Source organism: Crotalus tigris, unplaced genomic scaffold, assembly GCF_016545835.1.
Source record: "Crotalus tigris isolate CLP2741 ecotype Arizona unplaced genomic scaffold, ASM1654583v1 scf7180000017576.4783729, whole genome shotgun sequence".
Lineage (NCBI taxonomy): Eukaryota > Metazoa > Chordata > Lepidosauria > Squamata > Viperidae > Crotalus > Crotalus tigris.
Window position 1 is genome coordinate 3,613,629 of NW_024096487.1, and position 20,255 is coordinate 3,633,883.

A 20,255-nucleotide genomic window follows, 5' to 3' on the forward strand; every position below is an offset into this window, starting at 1 on the left:
TCAAGATAATGAGAAATAATAATGCTACTTTATAGGCCACATAGGGAATACTCCATTGAGTTCTGGTCACATGATACAAAAATGATATTGAGATTCTAGAAACCGTGCAGAGAAGAGCAACAAAGATGATAAAAGGTCTGCAAGGTAAATCATATGAGAGAAGGTGGAGAAAGCTACACTATTGATGAGAACTGATAACTGTCTTCCAGTACTTGAGGAACTGTCACAGAGAAGAGGGAACTGACTTATTCTCCAAAGCACCAGAGGGCAGGACAAGAAGCAATGGGTGGAAACTTGTTAAAGAGAGATCCAGCCTGGAAGCAAAAAGAAATTCTCTAACAATGAGAACAATTAAGCAATGGAATAGCTAGCACCCCAAATTGTGGGTATTCCATCATTAGAGGTTTTCAAAAGTAGACTGGACAACCATTTGACCACTATGGTATGAGGTCTCCTGCCTTGAGCAGGGGGTTCGACTAGAAGACCTCTTAGGTCCCTTCCAGCCCTCTCTATGGTGCTATGTTCTATGTTCTAATATTCTCCCAATTATCTGCACAGAATTCTCACTTATTCATTGCTTCTCCCATTTCTAAAGAATCTGTGGCTGTAGCTTTGAGGTACAATTGTATCTGCCCTCTATAGCAATGCTTATTCTCTGTGAATACTTGCCTTCTACTGAAGTCTTATTGCTCTTACAACTTCTACTTAGTCAGAAGCCCAAATTTGGGAGTCAGGATCCAGCATGTTGAATAATCAACAACCAAGCTGATATCTGCCATTGGCAAATTTTCAAACAAGACGTTACAAATAAGGTATCTGAGCTAATAGCTGACAGCATATTACATGGGGCACAAATATAAACTGTGTGGAACTTTTATTTGAAGGAATCATAACTATGCTACTCATTGACAAGCAGAGACATCACCCTGCCAACAAAAGTGTGTATAGTCCAGGCCATGGTTTTCCCAGTTGCAATGTATGGCTATGAAAGTTGGACCATAAGAAAGGCTGAGCGACAAAGAATTGAGGCCTTTGAACTATGGTGCTGGAGAAGACTCCTGCGAGTCCCTTGGACTGCAAGGCGTTCAAACCGGTCAGTCCTAGAAGAGATCAACCCCGACTGCTCTTTAGAAGGCCAGATCCTGAAGTTGAAACTCAAGTACTTCGGCCACCTAATGAGAAGGAAAGACTCACTGGAGAAGGGCCTAATGCTGGAAAAGATTGAGGGCAATAGAAGAAGGGGACGACAGAGAATGAGATGGCTGGATGGAGTCACTGAAGCAGTAGGTGTGAACGTAAATGGACTCCAGAAGATGGTAGAGGACAGGAAGACCTGGAGGAACATTGTCCATGGGGTCGCGATGGGTCGGACACGACTTCACAATTAGCAACAACAACAACTCATTGACAGGCCAAGGATGTTCTTTTTTTTACAGATTTCGCCGCCTCTGCCTCATTTTTTATTAATTATACTAAGCCTATTTGGGGACCTATACTACAGTTGTTTGGATCTCAAACTAGTAAGTAATCATACCACAACTTTTTGAAATTATATGATGCATGAGATCTTGAAGAATTCAGTTCCTTTTGATCTGTTTCAATTTTATTTTAAATCTAGATTTGGGATTGACACATCTTTGGTATTTTTGTTAAAAAGTGAGCAATCTGGTTTCTAGTAGAGTTCTCAAGATCATATTATCCTTCTGGACCATCTGACAGGTATAAATCAGGGAGGATAAACAGAAAAGTTTCATTATGAACTGGCCAGTAAATAAAATAAATTAATGAATACAAAAGACCCCATTTCAAATTGTTCCAGTTCTACTTTCCATTCAGCAGTAGTGGGAGACTGTTGTTGACAGCTTTGGCTATACTTCCCAAGTTATAACCATGAAAAAAAGTCACCAGACAGTATCATCACTATTGCTATTAGGCAGATGACATAAAATTATTTCATTTTTCAGAGGAGAGTTGTCTCAGTGATTGCACTAACAAATTGGGTGCAGTGAGTACTTTATACTATAAAATAAAAGCTGGCTCTCCCTCTTGCTGTTTTTCATCAAATACTGATAATCATTTTATTTCAGCAGGAATTTTTATTCTAATGTTTCTGTGTTTTGGCCTTTACTGCTGGCACTTTGAGTTGATTGCTTCATGTTATTCTTTTAATGTATTTAATTTTAATGTCTTATAAACTTCAGTGAATGGTGTCGCATCAGAAGCATGAGATACTCACCCACCCACTCAATAGAATGCTTTTTAACACAGAGGTATTCCTATTCACTTTGGAAGACTATAAGAACATACAGAAGTGAAGGTCAGCTTAACCAGAAAGAATCCATTTTTCAGGCTTGCCCAGCAAATGACATTTTCTAGTGATCATGATGAATAATGATGTCAATGAACTATTTCATAATTACACAAGTCTTCTACAGACCATCTGGAATCAAGGAGTACAAGATAAGTTTGGGTAATTGATTATTAACTTAAATTACCTATCTGTTTACATTAATGGGGAAAGTGTGTTAATTACTGACATGTGCCTCTAATTCAGCAGCTCCCAACCTTTTCTATATCCCGCACCCCTAGAACGCTTCTGATATATTCTCGCACCCCTTACAAAAGTTTGAAATAACAGCAATAAATTATGCATAGACACTATAATTTTGAAAACCCAAATCTTCACACTCCCTGGAATATCATCTCGCACCCCCGGTTGGGAACCTCTGCTCTAATTAATTGTGCTAGATCTCAGAAATATATAGTGTTCAAGGGACAACCTTGTTGTACTGTTGCCAAACTTGGTGATTGTGACACCAAAGCAAAGATCCTAAGAAGAAAGGAAATACGTTCTCTATTAATGTATATTTGTGTGTGTCCACTTGCCACCCAAATCTGATGACACACTTCATTGAAGTTGGAGAACACGGACTAAAGAACACCACCAGCAGTTAATCAGTTGTCTTTAACAAGTGATGTACTAGTAGAAAATGATACCCACTGCTTCCTTCCAGGTTTTCTCATTTCATTTCTTTATCACCTTTTTATTTATAGTGCTACTATGAAAAGAGGAAAAACAGAGGAAATAAGTTGAGAAAGATTCCTCTGCCCAAATCTGCTACTGCCCAAAGATCAGCCCTATCTCTAAATGATCTAGGACATGGCAAGTCAGATGGGGGCTGTAGCAGAAAAAAAGCTATTGGCAAATGTAACCTTGAAAGGCGATCCAGATTATTCGATTCACACCAATATTTTGCTTTTTATTGCCACACATTTTATTATGACAGCGATAGGATTCTTTTAACGGAGAATTGAACTATCTCCTGAAGACAATATGGAAAAAGCTCAGAGCAGAGATTACAGCTTTAAATTACTTGGTTGATCATAACCTGGATAAAAGGAATTTATATTCAAGTATAGTCTGATTGAGATTGTTTCCCCATGAAGGCAGCACTAAATTGGAAGAATCAGCTATTTCTCTGCTAAGCAATTATCACAAGTTTTTGTATAACAGGGAGAAGGATTTTGCAACTCTCTAAGACTACCCACATTGGGAAATACCTTTTCCCCCACCAGGAGTATCCATTGTGATTTAGACTTGGTAGTAACAGAAATTCCATTTATTTTAATATGCTATACTTCTTAATGACATATCAGGATGATAAATGCTATACATTGAATACCCTTTACTGGAATTCCTATAATTCCTTTTCTATAGTGCTAGCTGTGTAAATCTATTATTTAAATATCATTAAATGTTTAAATTGATTGCCATTTTCTTCCCTATGGGCCCTGATTTTGGTACATCCCATATATAGCCTACCAAAAAGAAATAAAACTGATTTCGAGCCTGGGAGTCTATTTCAGTATATATTTCATATCCAAGTTTTTGATGTGGTGACACTGACCTCTTTCATTAAAAACAAAACCTTTCCTCAATTTGGTGTCACCCAGAGAAAGCTTACAGAACGTCCAGCCACCCTGATCTTGAGAAGACCGGTTAAAAAGTTTATGATTTGTAACCCATTTGGAAATCAGAGGCTAAGGGAAGCTGAGTTAAATCCTAAATCCTTGAAAGGATATACACTATAGCCTGTTAGCATGAAATTCCAATTTGTCATCTTCCCATTAGTTTCATTTTAAGAATTTGATTGGCCTGAGATAGTTTTGCTGATTGTTTTTCTATTAAGTACTGTGAAGTTGGCTGGAAGGGATTAAGATCTGGTTCACGGATAAGATGTCTGGCATATAGAGCAGACAAAAGACCTACAGCAATTCTTTTTTTTTTTCTGTAAACATACAATGCAAGAATGAAAGATAAGGTGCTTCAACTGGAGCAGGTTTGCAAAATTAGTTTTCTTTTGTTTTGCTTTGAAAAACGAATTGAATATATACAACACTGAGGAATATAAAACTACAGTGGTTATAACCAGTAGATCACAAATAGTGTTATAGCACTCAAGCATCCAAGTTGCCTTGTGTTCACTTTCTAAGCATAATATTTTCTTTGTTTCTCCTGTGCCTAGAGTAGCGACTGCATTATGAAAAATGATCACCAGGGCAGGATTTGGCACAAGGAAGAAATTCCAGTGTAGCTCTGGTCTTTCCTGTTGTTGAATCCCATTCTACTTACCCTTGCTCCAATTGAAATTTTCCATCTTGTTTTGTTTTCCTGCTGTGTTCCTGTATTCCACTAATTCAGTTATTTGAAACAGAGTCTCTGCTTGCCTGCTCCACTGACTGTCTCATTTGAAATCTCAGCAGAGCAGATCGCTCTTCTTCCCCGTTTGGGTTCTTAATCTCTTCTTTCCCCTCTGCTATTAATTATTCAATTCTAACTATATTATTTAACCCCATGTAGTGCTGTAAACATTTGGGCTGCAGGATATTGCACAAGATGAAATTGTACTCCTCTGCAAAACAAGGAGAACTATGTTTATCAATTATTTCTTCCTCGGAGGGAGATGGGCTGTGTAGAGAGCAGCATTAACCATAATAACACAAGACAAGCTGGGAAGCCATTAAGAGCAGGCTGTGAAAGTGCATCAACAAAAAAACAGTGCAGTATTAAAAAAATAATTTTTCTACTTATCTGAGTATTTTAATGTTCTTTAAAGCAGATCTATTATTTCAAAGTACAATTAATTATCTTTCCTTTTTCTATGGCTACCAACATATTTTAGTGTGGCTACTTTAGACAGGGTGAATGAGTTTGTCTCCCTCCTCCTGGATAATTATTCCAATTCACTCTAAAATTTTATATACTTTCACAGGAAAATATGATTATTTTAAAAAAATCAAACAGGAATAGCCCCAAACTATATGCACACACCCTATGAGAACATAGAGATTCTATATTGTGAGATTTTGGCCAATAAAAAATAATTAAAGTTGAATATTTGGAGGTACCCAAGAGCTGTACCTATCATCCTTTACAATATCATAAGAGGCTGGCTTTGACCATAATCCAAGGAAATGGTTTATAGGATACAGGATATTGAAATGCTAATTAGGAGCTGATCACTCCAATCATCTCACCTCCATTCAATTTAACCAGGCATTGTGCTCCAAAATATTATCAGTATAGTTACCATTCTTGGTTGTTCCAGATTCTGTGGGTAAGTGCTCTGACACAGGACTACAATATATTCATACTATTCTGAACTGAACTAACAATGTAAAGGGGACATTACACCCCTTTCTTTGCACGAATATAAGCTTCTGCCTTAATTTACCCATCTTTTGTGTCAAAAACTAAAGAGTTGCTAATTACTGTGAGTTTTGTAAACAGGCATTAGACTGCTATTTATTTTTGGTTATTTCAAAATAACTTTTTATTTAAAAAGAAATCAAGCATAATAGTTGGTAAAAACTGAAGTAACCCATTCCAAATGAATATGAAAGGTCATCTCATCTAGTATTTGGGCTAGAAAATCATGGGTCTATTAAATTCCAGATCTGGATTTAAAAATTCCAGATCTACCCTCATATATTCAGTTAAGCTAAAACTGGATTAATCATTAAGCATAATAAGCACCAAGGGAAGAGGAACACCACAGAGTTTTTTTTCTCCAAATTATCCTGCCCTTAACTGTTTTCATTGCCACACTTGAGTTTTTTGGGCTTTGTTTAGTAATTGTCCTTATCCACCATGTTCAACTTTAACCTGTATTGTTAAGGAAGGTTTTTTTCCTTTGGCATGGTGAATCACTAAACTTTAAATATTTGGTTTGAAGATATAAGCAGACATTGCATTCGTTTCTCTCTTGTGAAGTGGCATTTTCAGTTCCACTGATGGAGATCACCATTTTTAGGATGTGCTTTAGACACCACTTGACCTTTAACCAGACATTCCAGAAGAAGACAAGGACAAACTACTTTTATACTATTGCCTGGAAAAGTCACGAGCAGTCAGTCTCAATTGCTCTTAAGTGGGTTGCTTTGAAAGATACATTAATGAGGAGTGTTACGGCCATTTCATTTGTTCAATTATATATAATTATAGTGAATATATACATTTAAAATATCAGCAGTTTTTCAACCTGAAAAATACTGTATGTTGGAGTATCACTCTTAAAATTTTCCATTAAAAATAATAATTGAATGATCATATGGGGAAAGCTGTGTCACGCCATTATAGTAATCTGATAAATTAAAGTTCCTATTCAACTGTGTACAAAGTGGATTGTAAGTGGTAGAATAAGATTTGCTTCCACATCAACCTACCAAATGGCAGAACTATTTTCAAATCCCCTTCATCAAATTCTCCCATCAATGGAAAGCAAATCATCTTGGCTGCCAAGCATTTTTGCTACGTTGATGATTCATTCCCTAGAGGATTCACTCTGCAATCATTTTAATATCCTCTTTTATGTTCTTTTTATTTTCTTAAGACTTAATGTTCCTCTGCCTAATCACAACTATGAAATCTACAAAGCATTTGAAAATGTTTCCTTGGCTACCCCACTTATACCTTGGCTTGTTAAAGTACTCAAACCAACTAGGCCAGGGGTAGGCAACCTTGGCTCTTTTATGACTCGTGGACTGAGCATGGCTGGCTCAGGAATTCTGGGAGTTGAAGTCCACGACTCATAAAAGAGCCTACCTCAGAACTAGACCTTTCTTTGAAATGCAATCTGCAGCTGCTAGGATTCTTGAACCAGATGCTTTGCCCAACCCCACGCATATAACTACATATATTTATCCTGTAATAAAGGGCAGATCTACTTGCTACCATCAAAGGTGATCTTGATTTTATTATTTGTTTGGCTGGGTTGGTGCTCCTGTCCATATTTTGCAACAAATTCAGAACTGCTTTCTCTGAATTTGACTGCTACCAATTCCTGCTACCACAGGAATGCATCCCTCAACTCTGCCCTTCTCCACTGATTTGTGCGCATGTGTGGCTATCTGTGCATGTATCTGGTTGGTCATATTCAAAGATATAATTTGACAGATTACATGTGTGGTTTTTTCTTGCTGTGAGGTCTCCCACTTGTGTCTCCTGAAGGAATGTCACTAATGTCAGAAAATAGAGACTGGATTGACCATAGCAGATTTGCTCAGGAAGTGATAGTTATTTATAGAGCAGTCACTGTCACTGCAGTCTTGTTTCTCTCTTTGTCTCCATTGTTCAGAAAGAGAAAGCCTTTAAACTGTTTACAAAGCATTGGTCTTTTCCTTCTTTTTCAACTATGGGACCATCAAAATAGGCCTTCTGTGCTTTTAATCTTTGGAAAGATATGGCTGTTATGATATTTGTTCTGCACTTTTCACATCTTTCTTTAAGACCTCTATTAAAATTTGGAAATGGGGTTTCATTGGGACAATAAAATCTATGTAAAATTCTTCTACAGGAATAAGAGTAATTTCCAGTTTTATTTTTGCATCCAGCACATTTCCTGTCAATTCCTGCAGCCAGATCTGACCAGCATGCATGCCAACTCAGTTAGCAATTAATGCTTTGGTGACATAATAATAAACATCAACATTAGCAAAAACAGGATATAGGCCAGGCAAGAGACAAGAGATAGAGGAAAAGAGATGAACTACAAAGGGAGGGAAAGAAGCAAACAGTTTAGTAATCTCAGAACTCACAAAGCCCCTGGAAATAACAGAGTGGTTAATTAGCATGGCTAGTCTCAGTGGCAGTAGAATAGGGCTAGAAAACAGAATCATGTTCTCTCCTCTATTCTGCCCTATAAGGAGAATAATTTGTGGTATAGTACTAATATATTCTGCTTACCATGATCTTAGTTCTGCTACCCATGAGCTTTGTTTTACCTATTCTCTTGTGAGATATTCTCCCTTAGTTTGCTCTTGCCTACTTTACTTTTTTTCCACCCCTGCTATTTGCAAATGTTTAGTCATTTAAATGTAGTGGACTGTTTTTTGAAACATGGTCAATTACCCAACTAATAAAAGTCTATAGTATATTTGTCCCAGGAAAAACCAAAATCGATACAATGCTTAATAGAAAATTGGATAAATATATTGCTGCAAATCCAGCTGCCATAGTAGATGAGGAAGAAAAACAATAAAAGCACCAGGTCAGACACAGGTCTCCTAAAGTGGTTTTGCAACATAGAAAAAGCTAAGACAAATATTCAGTTGGGACCTTTTTCCTACAGGACCAGTAGCTAAAAGCCAAGTAGAGAATATAGTTTAAATGAATATCCACCACTGTCTTAATCTTGAGAAATAAGCCACAGATTATTTGGCCATATCTCTTAGTTCTTTTCTTTCCCACTGATTCTCACACTCACAGTCTCAATTTTTTTAAAATCCCATCAAATATTCTATTATGCAAGTTATCTTTTTCCTATTTATTTAATACCACAAAGTCATTTGGGTAACTGAGAATTTAAAAAAGGGAAAACCACAGAAATAGCAGACTGAATTCATTGTTTCCTTTTATTTCATGAGAGTAGATACTGTTTCTATTCTTACTTATAATTCTACTCAATAATGATAAAGAAAAAAAACCCAACAATTTCAATCTCCTCCCCCCCCCCGCCACCATAAACTTGACATCTTTTTTGTCCAACAACATTTGCCATGGGACTAGTGGACAGATAAACATTACAGAGCAAAATAAGCTGATTTTATGTATTTAATCTGTCACACACTATCAAAAGAAGTTTGGAATGGGTGGGATAAACATGTAATTTTTTCTGCATCCAATTATTTCTTAGAGCAAATACAATGATGAAATGAGCCCAAGCAGAGGAATCATCCAATATAAAGCTCTGCTAGATTTGTAATGACAAGAGGAAAGGATTGCATTTTACTCATTCATTCATTTACATTTTTCAAATATATGCCTTTTTCATAATTACTAACATCGCATACAAATGCACTGTTTTCTTTTTTCTTTCATTGCTAAAATCTCTCTCAGTGAGACTGTGCCCACTTGGCTTCAGGATTGATATGCTGTGGGGTTTTTGTTTGTTCGTTTGTTTTACTAATGTCAGGAAACTATCTGGAAATTTGGACTCTACCAATCTCACACCTCTGCTAGAGAAGCAACAATCTCAGCAGTTCTCCCAGATCTACAGAGAGTCCATCTAAGGACACTAGTGTCCATTTCCAAGATGGGAATCTCTCTGCATTCAGTTGGGAAAGTCCAACTTATCATATGGCCCTTGTAATGCTCTCCCAGAGATCATAGATTTGCACTCTTAAAATCTCAAACCGCTAGTTTAATCCCTAAATTCTCAAAATAAAGCTAATTCAATTTTAAAGTTGAACTTTTCCTGAAAAGCAGGCTCTGTCTTCTACCAATAAAGCATCAATGCATGTCCCAAGCTGTGTTTGTTTACTTTCAGTGGGTGGTTTCAAGTTGCTTAGACTAAATGGAAATAATTTAGCATCCTGAACAAAGGACTGCTCAGCAAATTTATAAAGTAGAAGTCCAACTGAATATAATTCTGCAGATTCCTAAACAACATTCCATTATCATCATACTCACATTTTCTCTAAAGATAAATGCCAAGATTGCAGCCGAGAGTTCTGCCAGGAAGATTAGCAAAATAAACATGAAGAACTGAAAGAGAGAGAGAAAAGAATAAGAAACACACATTACTGTTTATCTAGAGTGAACATCTGACTCAACGTTTAATAAAATAATAGAAAGAATAGGTCAAACTGACTAAAGCAACATTTAGAAATTGACAGCTAGAGTGGAACAAATTTGCTAAATATTTAGCTTAAGAAAATTAGTAGAAAATGTCAAATCCCCAGAATTGGGGGGATTGTTTGATGCACTATTAAAGCTGTTGATTATCTGAGATATATGCTACTTTTTACTTGGCATGTACTTCATTGTTCATAACCGGTAATTCCATTGCCATTATGACCAATCACTTGGATTTATGAAGTCCTTAACCAACAATACTTCTGGGCCATCTGACAACTCATCACATATCATTATTTGGCAAACATGTGCCAGCCTTTTGTAAGTATCTGGTGCCTGCTGGGACTGCAACACCCAAAATTCCACAGCCAATCCAGCTTTCAGAGGTCAGGTTTCTCCACTGCTTTAAGGGTCACATAAAGATGTGGGGCTTTAATGGTTTGACTCATTACAGCAGCAATATTACTTTTTTTTCAGGCTCATAATGAAACCTGAAAAAAGAAACATAAAAAAGAGAACAGGCATTACAATAAAGGAGGGGGGGAATTAAGTGTTAAATAGTAAGTGGTTTTTTTTTTTGCCGAAAGTCTATCAGAAAATTTGTTCCCTTTCTAGGAACATTGTGGGGGGGGGGGGAACCTACAAAAAGATGCTAAAGTTTAAATTGCTGTGTGCCATGCATAGGGTCTCTTGCTGCTGATCAAACTAAAATTAAAATTAAAAACTAGGCCAGCCTATTTTGTACATGGTATGGAAAGGGAACATCTCCCACCTCACAAAAGGCTGCAAAGTGGCTTAGGTACGAAACTACAACATTTTAGGTGGCACCTTTGTTTAATTCCTGCATGTCGAATGAGAGAGGGAGATTATAGAAATCAGAAGTGTCAATTGGAGGAGTCATACCAAATAAAATTGCACTGCAAACTAAGTCCAATGTCTTTTATAATGCTTGGTGATGTTGCAAGGTTCAAGATGCTGGTAATGTCCTATAAAGCTGTGCACGGTATGGGGACAGGTTATTTCAGGGAACTACCTCTCCTTGGTTACATCTATTTGTTCCATTAGGACTGGCAGAAGAGCATGTTGCGGGTCCTTCTACTAAGAAATGTCATCTGATAGCACCCAGGAGAAAAGGCTTTCCTGCCACAGCATCTGCCCTTTGGAACATCATTCCCCCAAGGTTAAACTGCTCATGACCCTGCTGGCCTTTTGGAAGGACCTGAAGACGTGGCTTTGCCATTGTGGTTGAGGATACAGTGGTGGTCTGGGGCCTATTAGCTGCTTGTATGGTCATTTTATGGATTGTACACACTCACAGGTTAAATTCTATCTGTTTTAATGGTTTTTTTAAAAATAGTTTTAATTTTGGTTGTTATACAGTAACTGTTTGCTTTTTGTTTTTAAGTCTGTGAACCGCTCAGCATCACATGTATGAAATGCAGCTATATAAATAGAACAAAAAAACAAACAGACAAACATTCAAAAAGGGTAAAACTTAAAGTGCAATGGCACAATAGTTATTTTGATGAAAACTTCAGCTCCTGCAGACTTGTATTTGTCTGAAATACACAGCAGGCTTTATCCCCATGGAAGGTTAGAAAAAAGGATTACAGGAACTTTCCTTCCAAACAAAAATCAGTTAACAATTTTTTTAAAGGCCCTTGTATAATAACTTGCCTCTAACTTTGTTAGAGTAAAACTGGGAATTTGCCATGATTATCAATCTGAATCTGAATATTTGGATTCAACCCTCAGATGAATTAAATAGGCTTCAAAGTCGTCCAATTGAACTTGTTTTTATTATTCTGACCCGGAATCCAAAGATGAAAAATTGTGGTCAGGGCACCTGTCACCTTTGGATCTGTTGAATGTTCAAGAAATTGTTCCCACATTTTTATGATTAATTGTGGATGTTCCATCATTGAACTTTTGATATACATATTTTCCGACACATATTTTTTGTCTAATTATCTAAGTATTTTTTTAGGTGCATGTTTACACTTGTATATGAAAAATAAAACTGTCTTAAATATGAGATGGAGCAAACAGCATTAGTTGCTTTTTTATTTCTTACTTATTGTATGAAATTGTTTTGTAGATTTGAAAAACTCATAGACAGAGTGGAATGCACTGCATTATCAAACAGTTTAAAATATTGTTAGGTTATTCCATGGGCTGACTTATTTTTTTTCCAGGAACCCTTGCAGTTTATTTTTTTTTAAACGAGTCCAACTGCTAGAAAAGCTTTAGGGTCTATGAAGTACAAGATATTTCATTCAACTGCAACATTTTTTTATAAAAACATAACGTGAGAAATAATCTCTATACTAAAAGAAATTTAAGAACTTCCCTTGGGGATGCATGTTTCTCTCATCTCTCAACTGTGCTGTACACTTTCCTTGAATTTATATTTGACTTGAAAGCTTCAGGCATTTATTATGTATCACAGAAATCTCTCCTGGGAAGCCTCTGATTCATCTATATTTGAAAACTTTGTAGGAGGACCTGGATTTTAATTAGTCCATGAAAATAACACCTTTCCCCTAATTAAGATATAGATAACAATGATTCCACTCAAACTCTCTGCCAAGTCATTTTTTTTTCATGACCCCCACACTTAATCATTTCCCAGCTTCAGTTCTTTGTTACAATACCGTTTTTTTTTTTTTCCTGGAAGAAAATGCTATTTTGCACGCTCTTGACAAACACTGATATATAGCACTTTTCCCACCCTGCATATCTAAGATGAAACTAGGCATGAATAGCCAAATGAATGAAAAAGTCAGTTTTTACATGAATACTCAACTTTTTGGGTGGGGGAGCATGCAGTTCATGTAGTATAAAATAACATGGTATCTTGCCTTTGCCAAATTGTCAGTGTGCAGTGTGGCTGTTTTTGCACTCTGCTCATGGAGTGAGTTATTGGTCTACCCGCCCTAATTGGCCGTATTGTTTCTAGCTGTCCTGCATCAGTCCGTGTGTTCCTAGAATCGGGAATCGTAAGTGGAGGACTATCTGTAGTCACAGGGATCGTGAGGAGATAATTGCCTCATTCTCAGAAAACTTGGATCACTTTCAGCCTGAGCCACAAGAAAATAAAATATGGAAACTGGTGAATGGTGGCACAATTTTTGTGTATGCTATCTAATGCTCCAAATGATTTGTCTTTGCAGGCAATGAGCAAATCAAAATTCAAAAATAGAATCAATTTGATATTTTTTTTCTTCTGTCACATAATTTCTTGGAATGTGTCAAGGGTCTACTTATTAAACCTGATTGTGAAACTCAGATCTTTTTGATCAAGTTGGTTGAGATATGGATGCATCCAACCCCTCACAAAGATTGAATCCATAGAGACCCTTTGTGAGTTAAGCAACACTGGAAGTCTGGGACATAATTACGGCCTCCTGGGAGTTTTTCTTCCTCAAAACTCTTAAGTTGACAAAGCATCTCTTTATTCTTTAGCTACAGGGCCAATGATAAAACACAAGTTTTCTTCCAAGAAAAGTAATACTGATGTCAGGTTACAAATTAGGATGAGTGAATCAAAGATGGAAATGAAAATACAACTGGCTATATAGATAAGATCTGGTTTGCTGGACTTTTGTGAAAGTTCTTGTTCAGGTGTTAGAGGAAACTATTGACTCATATTTTGTGAATGATCTTCAACTCCTTTCTCTTCCATTTATGAGTTGATAATATGAGATTGAAAAGATATACTTGATATTTATAAATACACTTAATTGTTTTCCCCAGCTTAACTATTCTTTTTCCTAGTTTAAACATTTTAAATAACTCTGCAAATTATTCAAAGAAATTTGACTATTGCATGAATTTAAAATAAAAAGCATGATATTAAAATAAATTGAAATAAGCCAAGCTTTCGTTATATCTGCACTCATGGAGACGACAGCTGTTTAAATTGTGATTTATCAATCCTGATTTATTTTGAACCAAGTTTCAGAAATATTCCATATGGCAACATATACTTTTCTTTTTATATTCCTTTTTTCATCCCAAAGGAAAATAATTTAGATTATTTTCATTTGGGATGAAAAAGGCTTAAAATTAAATGGCATAATAGGAGTAACAAAAAAAAGAGCCCCTCTCTGAGGGAGATGAGTGGTTCAAAAATGTGAAATTTAAAATAAAATAAATTGTAGTAATTTATATTATTTTCTGGACTTTGGTTAAAACAACACAGGTAGGTACACTAGGAAAAGAAATCCATTCAGTTGTACTTACAAAAAGGAGAAGACATTTGTTCTCACGGATCGCTCCACAGCAACCAAGGAATCCCAGCAAGAAGAGCATAGTTCCCATAGCCACCATGATATATGCTCCAGTAAAGAGCAAAGGGTTGGTAGCCACAATCTCTCGAAATCCTGTGGGATCAACTATGACCCAGATTCCAACTCCCAGGATACAGGTACCACCTAGCTGTCATAAAAAGGGAAGATTCAAATTAAAACTATTTTCTTGGACAGGTTCCTATAGACAGCACAATTCAAGTTAAAAGTTGAATTGTAATTGTTGCAATGCAGGCCAGAACCTTATGGCACAGTTTATTATGTTCAGAGAATAGAGACACCATACCTGAGCTGCTAAAATCTGGATGACTGTAAGATAGCAGGGTTTTTTTCTGTATTACTTTGTTAACATCTAATAGTTAACATCTAATTTGTTAACATCTAATGGCCATCCATTTTTGGCAGCCCCAAACGGATAGCCTGGTCTGAAAAGGCATTTTCCAAAAATTTCAAGAATACATACAATTGAAAGAAACTATGAAATACTTATAGTGAATAATTGAAATCCTTAAAAGGGGGGCTGCTTTCAATTGTAAATAATCACAATATTAATTTAAAAATGAGTTTCTTTAACATGAGGCCATCATTTTAAAGGAAAGGAATACATGCAAGCATTCAAGAAAGGAATTAGTATCGTCAACTTAATATGCTCAGTCCTCATCTTTGCAAAACTTTTCATTTGGAAAATTAAAAAAAAAACTTGGTAGGACTGCTAGATGTCTCTTAATTACAGTATATAGGTGTTCCTTATTCTATGTTTAAATATTGCAATAAGCTATCATTTTATTTAACTATGGTTTGTTCAATAAATCACAAAATGGATTGGTTAAGTCATGCTTACAAGCAATCATTGCTGGATTCAGTAGGGCAGCTAAGAAAATCAAGTTGCATTAAAACAAGTTGCATTAAGGCTTATCATGATTTATGAATGCAGCTTATGTTAAACTGCAACAGATTTCAGTGGGATCACTTTTCCTAAATACTTCAGCTACAATGAATTATCTGCATACACAGGCGATATATATTATATTCAGATGGCTTTTTCAGGAACAGAGATACTGCCAGAAGAGAAGCTGAGTGCGCTCTCTCTCTCTCTCTCTCTCTCTCTCTCTCTCTCTCTCTCTCTCTCTCTCTCTCTCTCAGCTACAGTCCATCCATGGGCCTTTTATGAACCCCCTCTTTTCAAGGGCAGCCTCTGCCTCATCAGTAATTTCAAATTCCAAAGTGTAGTAAAATATTCTGGCTGCTTCTGATAAAAAGCAAATTGCTTGTCTCAAAATGTTGCTACCTATGAAATTTAAGGGGGTCTTCTGCACTGTAGTACCTTTACCAAAGTATAACCAACTCCTAAGGAGACATCTGAACAAGATCACATGTGACAAATCAAAGAAAACTTACAAATATGAAGAAATTGAAGACAAACATCAGATATTTCATGCAGCTCAAACAATCCCCTTCCATGTTTGTGCACAGTCCAATTGATCCTGAAAAACAAGGACAGTTCTTTAGAATGCTTTCATTTCATATATGCAATTCCCATCTACTTCTTCTTAAAGCCCTGTGGAATTCATTATATGGAAAGAATGGAACACATTCAAATGATGTAAAATACACCAGGTTAATAGGTAATAGTGAACATCTATAGTTCCCAACCTGTATTCTCCCTGATGCATCAGGATCGGAGTGAAACATTAATGAGAAAGTGCTAAACAATTTACCATCTTGTTTAAAATATAACAACCAAAGTTTCCTCTTTTTGTGAATTAGCCTTGTGACCTCACTCTAAAGCTTTCAAGTACCCTAGTGTATATATAATAAATGAGCACCCTAGTGTATGTATAATGAACACATTGTAGTGTGTATATAACAAAAAAAACAAACCTGAAATTGTTCAAATAAACTAGGCAGGTGAATCTAAAACATTACCAGTACTCAGGATAAATTCTTCTTATTGAAATGTAGCTACAATTAATAGTCCAAAGTTAGGTATAGATTAAAAAAAACCAGATGCAATGATTAACTCTAAAAGGCAGGTTTCCCCCCAAAAATTCATTTCTTCTAAAATCCTTAAGGTAGCTTGTACATAAGACAAAAGAACAAGCCTACACTCTTGATACAAGTGGGACTTGGATGATGTTTTCCCAACTATACCCCTCCTTGCTTTCTCTGGAACGGGGGACATATTTGAGTCAGTACTGACTTTTGGTGACTTGCTGGAGAAGTCTCTTCAATTTTCTTACAAGGTTTTGGAAGTATTTGCCATTGCCTTCTTCCTAGGGCTGAGAGTGTGTGACTGGTCCAGAGTTGGTCCAGCTGGCTTTGCATTTAAGCCAAAACAAAAATTCACAGTCTCCTTTGATCCTTAAACTGGTTTCTCCTCTGGTCCTTAAACACTACAACTAACTGACTCTCTCTATTCCTATCATACTTATACCATACAAAGCTATAGGAACCAGGCTTGAAGATTCTTGTGTAAAGAAGTACAGACATACACATGTGCTAGTCCCTTCCAGACAAAGAACAAAAAAACATGATTGGAGCAGGTAGCATTAGAAAACTGTGACATCAACCAACACATGTTAAATACAATAACCTATAATCCCAAATACTGGGCATTTGGTAAAAAAAAAAAATGTTCACTGCACTGAATAGTGCCTCCCCTCTTCCTTCTAATGCCAGAATTCTGTTTAAAAAAGGCTTTGGGACATTTTAAACAGTAAATGCAGAAATTATCTATAAGATTGCAGATACTAGGAAATAAATCCTTCTCCTCCATTATTACTATTATTCCTATTGGAAAGAATTTGGAATTGCTGTATTCTAACACCACACAGTAGCTCTTCCCTGTGTGACCATGGAAACTGATCTGTTTTAGTTAAGCTTTTCACCAGTCCCTAAGCAAGCTTAAATGCTCCCTCTGAAGGAAAAGGCATGATGGTGATAGCCAGAGGCAGATACATGACCCAGTTCCACCCATCACACTGCCTGCATGTATGAAAAAGACAGTGAGCGGGTCATCTGGATGTCCAGAAAATGGAAAGGAAAACAGTAGGGAGTCAAAATGCAAGTTGATTCTACAATATTTGGGTACTCTCTGAACAAAGCAAAGAAACAGAGCTCTCCTCTGTCTCATAGGACTTTCATACCATAACTTATGGCAGTGTTTCCCAAACTTGACAATTTTAAGGCATATGGACTTCAACTCCCAGAATTCCACAGCCAGCGTTGCTGGCTGTGGAATTCTGGGAGTTGAAGTCCACATGCCTTAAAATTGTCAAGTTTGGGAAACACTGCCTTATGGAAATCTTCCCCAAGTGAGAATGAAGGAGGGGGGGGGATTCAAAAGGGAAGTCAGAGGGTGCCAGAAATATTTCTTCTTTATCTATGTGACCATTTTTAAAGGAGGAAAAGAATGGGATGGACACAGAGGTTGCTAAATTCTTTCACATTCACAGGTCTTAAAAGGGAGGCTTGTGCTCTCAGGTGATAAGATCTCAAGGAGTAGTAAGCATTATTTTTAGAATAATGATTGTAGAAAGTATTTACTGTTAAAACCTCAATGTTTTCTTCATTAAGTGGATAATAATTTATTTTATAAATGTAGTGAAGTGCCAGCTTTGAAACTGGGTTGGTTGCATTTTCTTTTTCATTAAAAATTCCTTTGGATATTCTGAAAGACCCTCAAGACCTGATTATGCTGCCAGGCCTGGAGCCACAAAGAACTAGAAACTTGTCTCAATGGGGATTCATTGCTGAGGAGCCATTTTTATCCTTCTTCCTTCCCCTACGGTTAGTATTTTTCTGATAATTATTAGTGTGGTGTTTTAGATTTTAATTTGTTTTTATATTGGCTCTTTTAGCACTTATGCCCTATCCAGAGTCACCTTTGGTGAGATGGATAGCTATATAAATTCGATAATAAATAAATATAAATACGTATGTAAGTAAATAATTTTTTATTTGAAGGCTTTTCTTGTTTAGTCATTATATTCATTCAATTTAGAGGACACTCCATTCCACACACCTCTCTGGTTTACAATGTTTAAAACAAGCAAGCAATAAAATATAGATCATTTGTGCCTGCAGGAATGCATTCTTTAATCAAATAGAATTGTATATGAGCTTGGCATCAACCTCCCCAAGGCCTGAGGGAGCAGCCATGTTTCAGTGCCATTTTGAACATCAGCCTCAGAGCTATATTGATTTTTTTTTCACAGTGAGGCAGGCTTCCTAGGTCACAAAACAAACTCTTCCTATAGAGCTTATAAGAATATATTTTCATTTATATTTGTGAGATACAGTGCATTCATAAAGTATTCAGAACTCCTTCACTTTTGTCACATTGTTATGCTGCAGCCTGATTCTACAGTTGTTCAAATTTATTTTTTTCTTATTAATCTACACTCGGTACCCTATAATGACAAAGTTAAGAATTTTAGAACCATATTTTACCATATTTTTAATCATATTGATTGACTGATCATATGCCTTCAAGTTGGTGTCAATTTTTAGCTATCATCTAGCTAAACCTTCTTCAGGATAATCTGTCCCCAACATTCAGGTCAACCAATGACATACTCACCATCACTATAATCTAGTTTATTCATTTTATTGCTGGCCACTCTATTTATTTATTAAATTTATATGCTTCCCCTTTCATTATCAAGCAATTCTCTTCTTCTTTATTTCCATGGTTTCTCAGCATTATTGTTTTCTCAAGCGATCTGTATTTCAAGTGAGAATTCTGGACTGATTTTTCCATAATTTACTTGGGGATTATTAATTTTTTTGCTACCCATCATATTCTTTAAAGATATAACTCAGCAATACACTCTCTTTATTGACAATAATCAAGCATAGATACAAATAATCATTCATAAGCATTTTTAAAAAGAATAAAGTGATTATCAAGTTAGCATGGATTTATAAAATGTCTTGTCAGTATTTTTAATAACTTTCTTACTATCTTGTAAAGACTATGGACATAATATAACTTGAGTTCAGCAAAACATTTAATAAGTTATCTTATGACATTTCTGACTTGGAAACACATAAAGAATGCTCATCAGTAGTTCCTTATAAATTGAAGTGATGTAACAAATAAGGTGCTACAGACTTTGGTAATGAGCCTATACTCTTTAACATTTTCATTAATGTTTCAATGAAGAGATATAGAGATTAGATAAGATAGTTAATACAGTCAAAAACGCAAAGCAAATTCAAAATTTAGAAAAGTGGAGTGTAATTTAATGGAGGTAAATTCTTTTCGTAGAGATGAAGAATCAAATGCAAAGTAGAAGACTTTGGAACACCTGACTTAGATAACAGTATGTGAGAAAAGCTTCTTGGACTTGTAGTTCATTAAAAATAAATATGAGTTGAGAGAGTGTTATTAGCAGCTGCTAAAAAATAGTTGCTAAAAGTTGCAATTTTAAGTTGCATTTACAGAAGTAAATAATAGTAGTAGTAGTAAAGTTGGAAGGGACCTTGGAGGTCATCTAGTCCAACCCCCTGCTCAGGCAGGAAACCCTACACCATTTCGGACAAATGGCTGTCCAGTCTCTTCTTAACAACTTCCAGTGTTGGAGCATTTACGGCTTCTGGAGGCAGGCTGTTCCACTGTTTAATTGTTCTCACTGTCAGGAAGTTTCTCCGTAGTTCTAGGTTGCTTCTCTCCTTGATTAGTTTCCACCCGTTGCTTCTTGTCCTGCCCTCAGGCGCTTTGGAAAATAGCTTGATTCCCTTTTCTTTATGGCAGCCCCTGAGATATTGGAATACTGCTATCATGTCCCCCCTTGTCCTTCTCTTCG

The 20,255-nt window shown here is 36.3% G+C and overlaps 1 protein-coding gene across 1 annotated transcript in view; it reads right to left on the bottom strand.

Annotated features, from left to right (window-relative positions):
• TSPAN18 (tetraspanin 18) overlaps positions 1 to 20,255 on the bottom strand; it is a 215,645-nt gene that overhangs the window by 34,784 nt on the left and 160,606 nt on the right. The window contains exons 4-6 of the mRNA XM_039358972.1: positions 15,844 to 15,929; positions 14,381 to 14,575; positions 9,971 to 10,045 (exon numbers count right to left, since the gene is read on the bottom strand). Of these exons, the coding sequence (XP_039214906.1) occupies positions 9,971 to 10,045; positions 14,381 to 14,575; positions 15,844 to 15,906 (333 nt within the window). The 5' untranslated portion in view covers positions 15,907 to 15,929. The remainder of the gene's footprint in view (positions 1 to 9,970; positions 10,046 to 14,380; positions 14,576 to 15,843; positions 15,930 to 20,255) is intronic.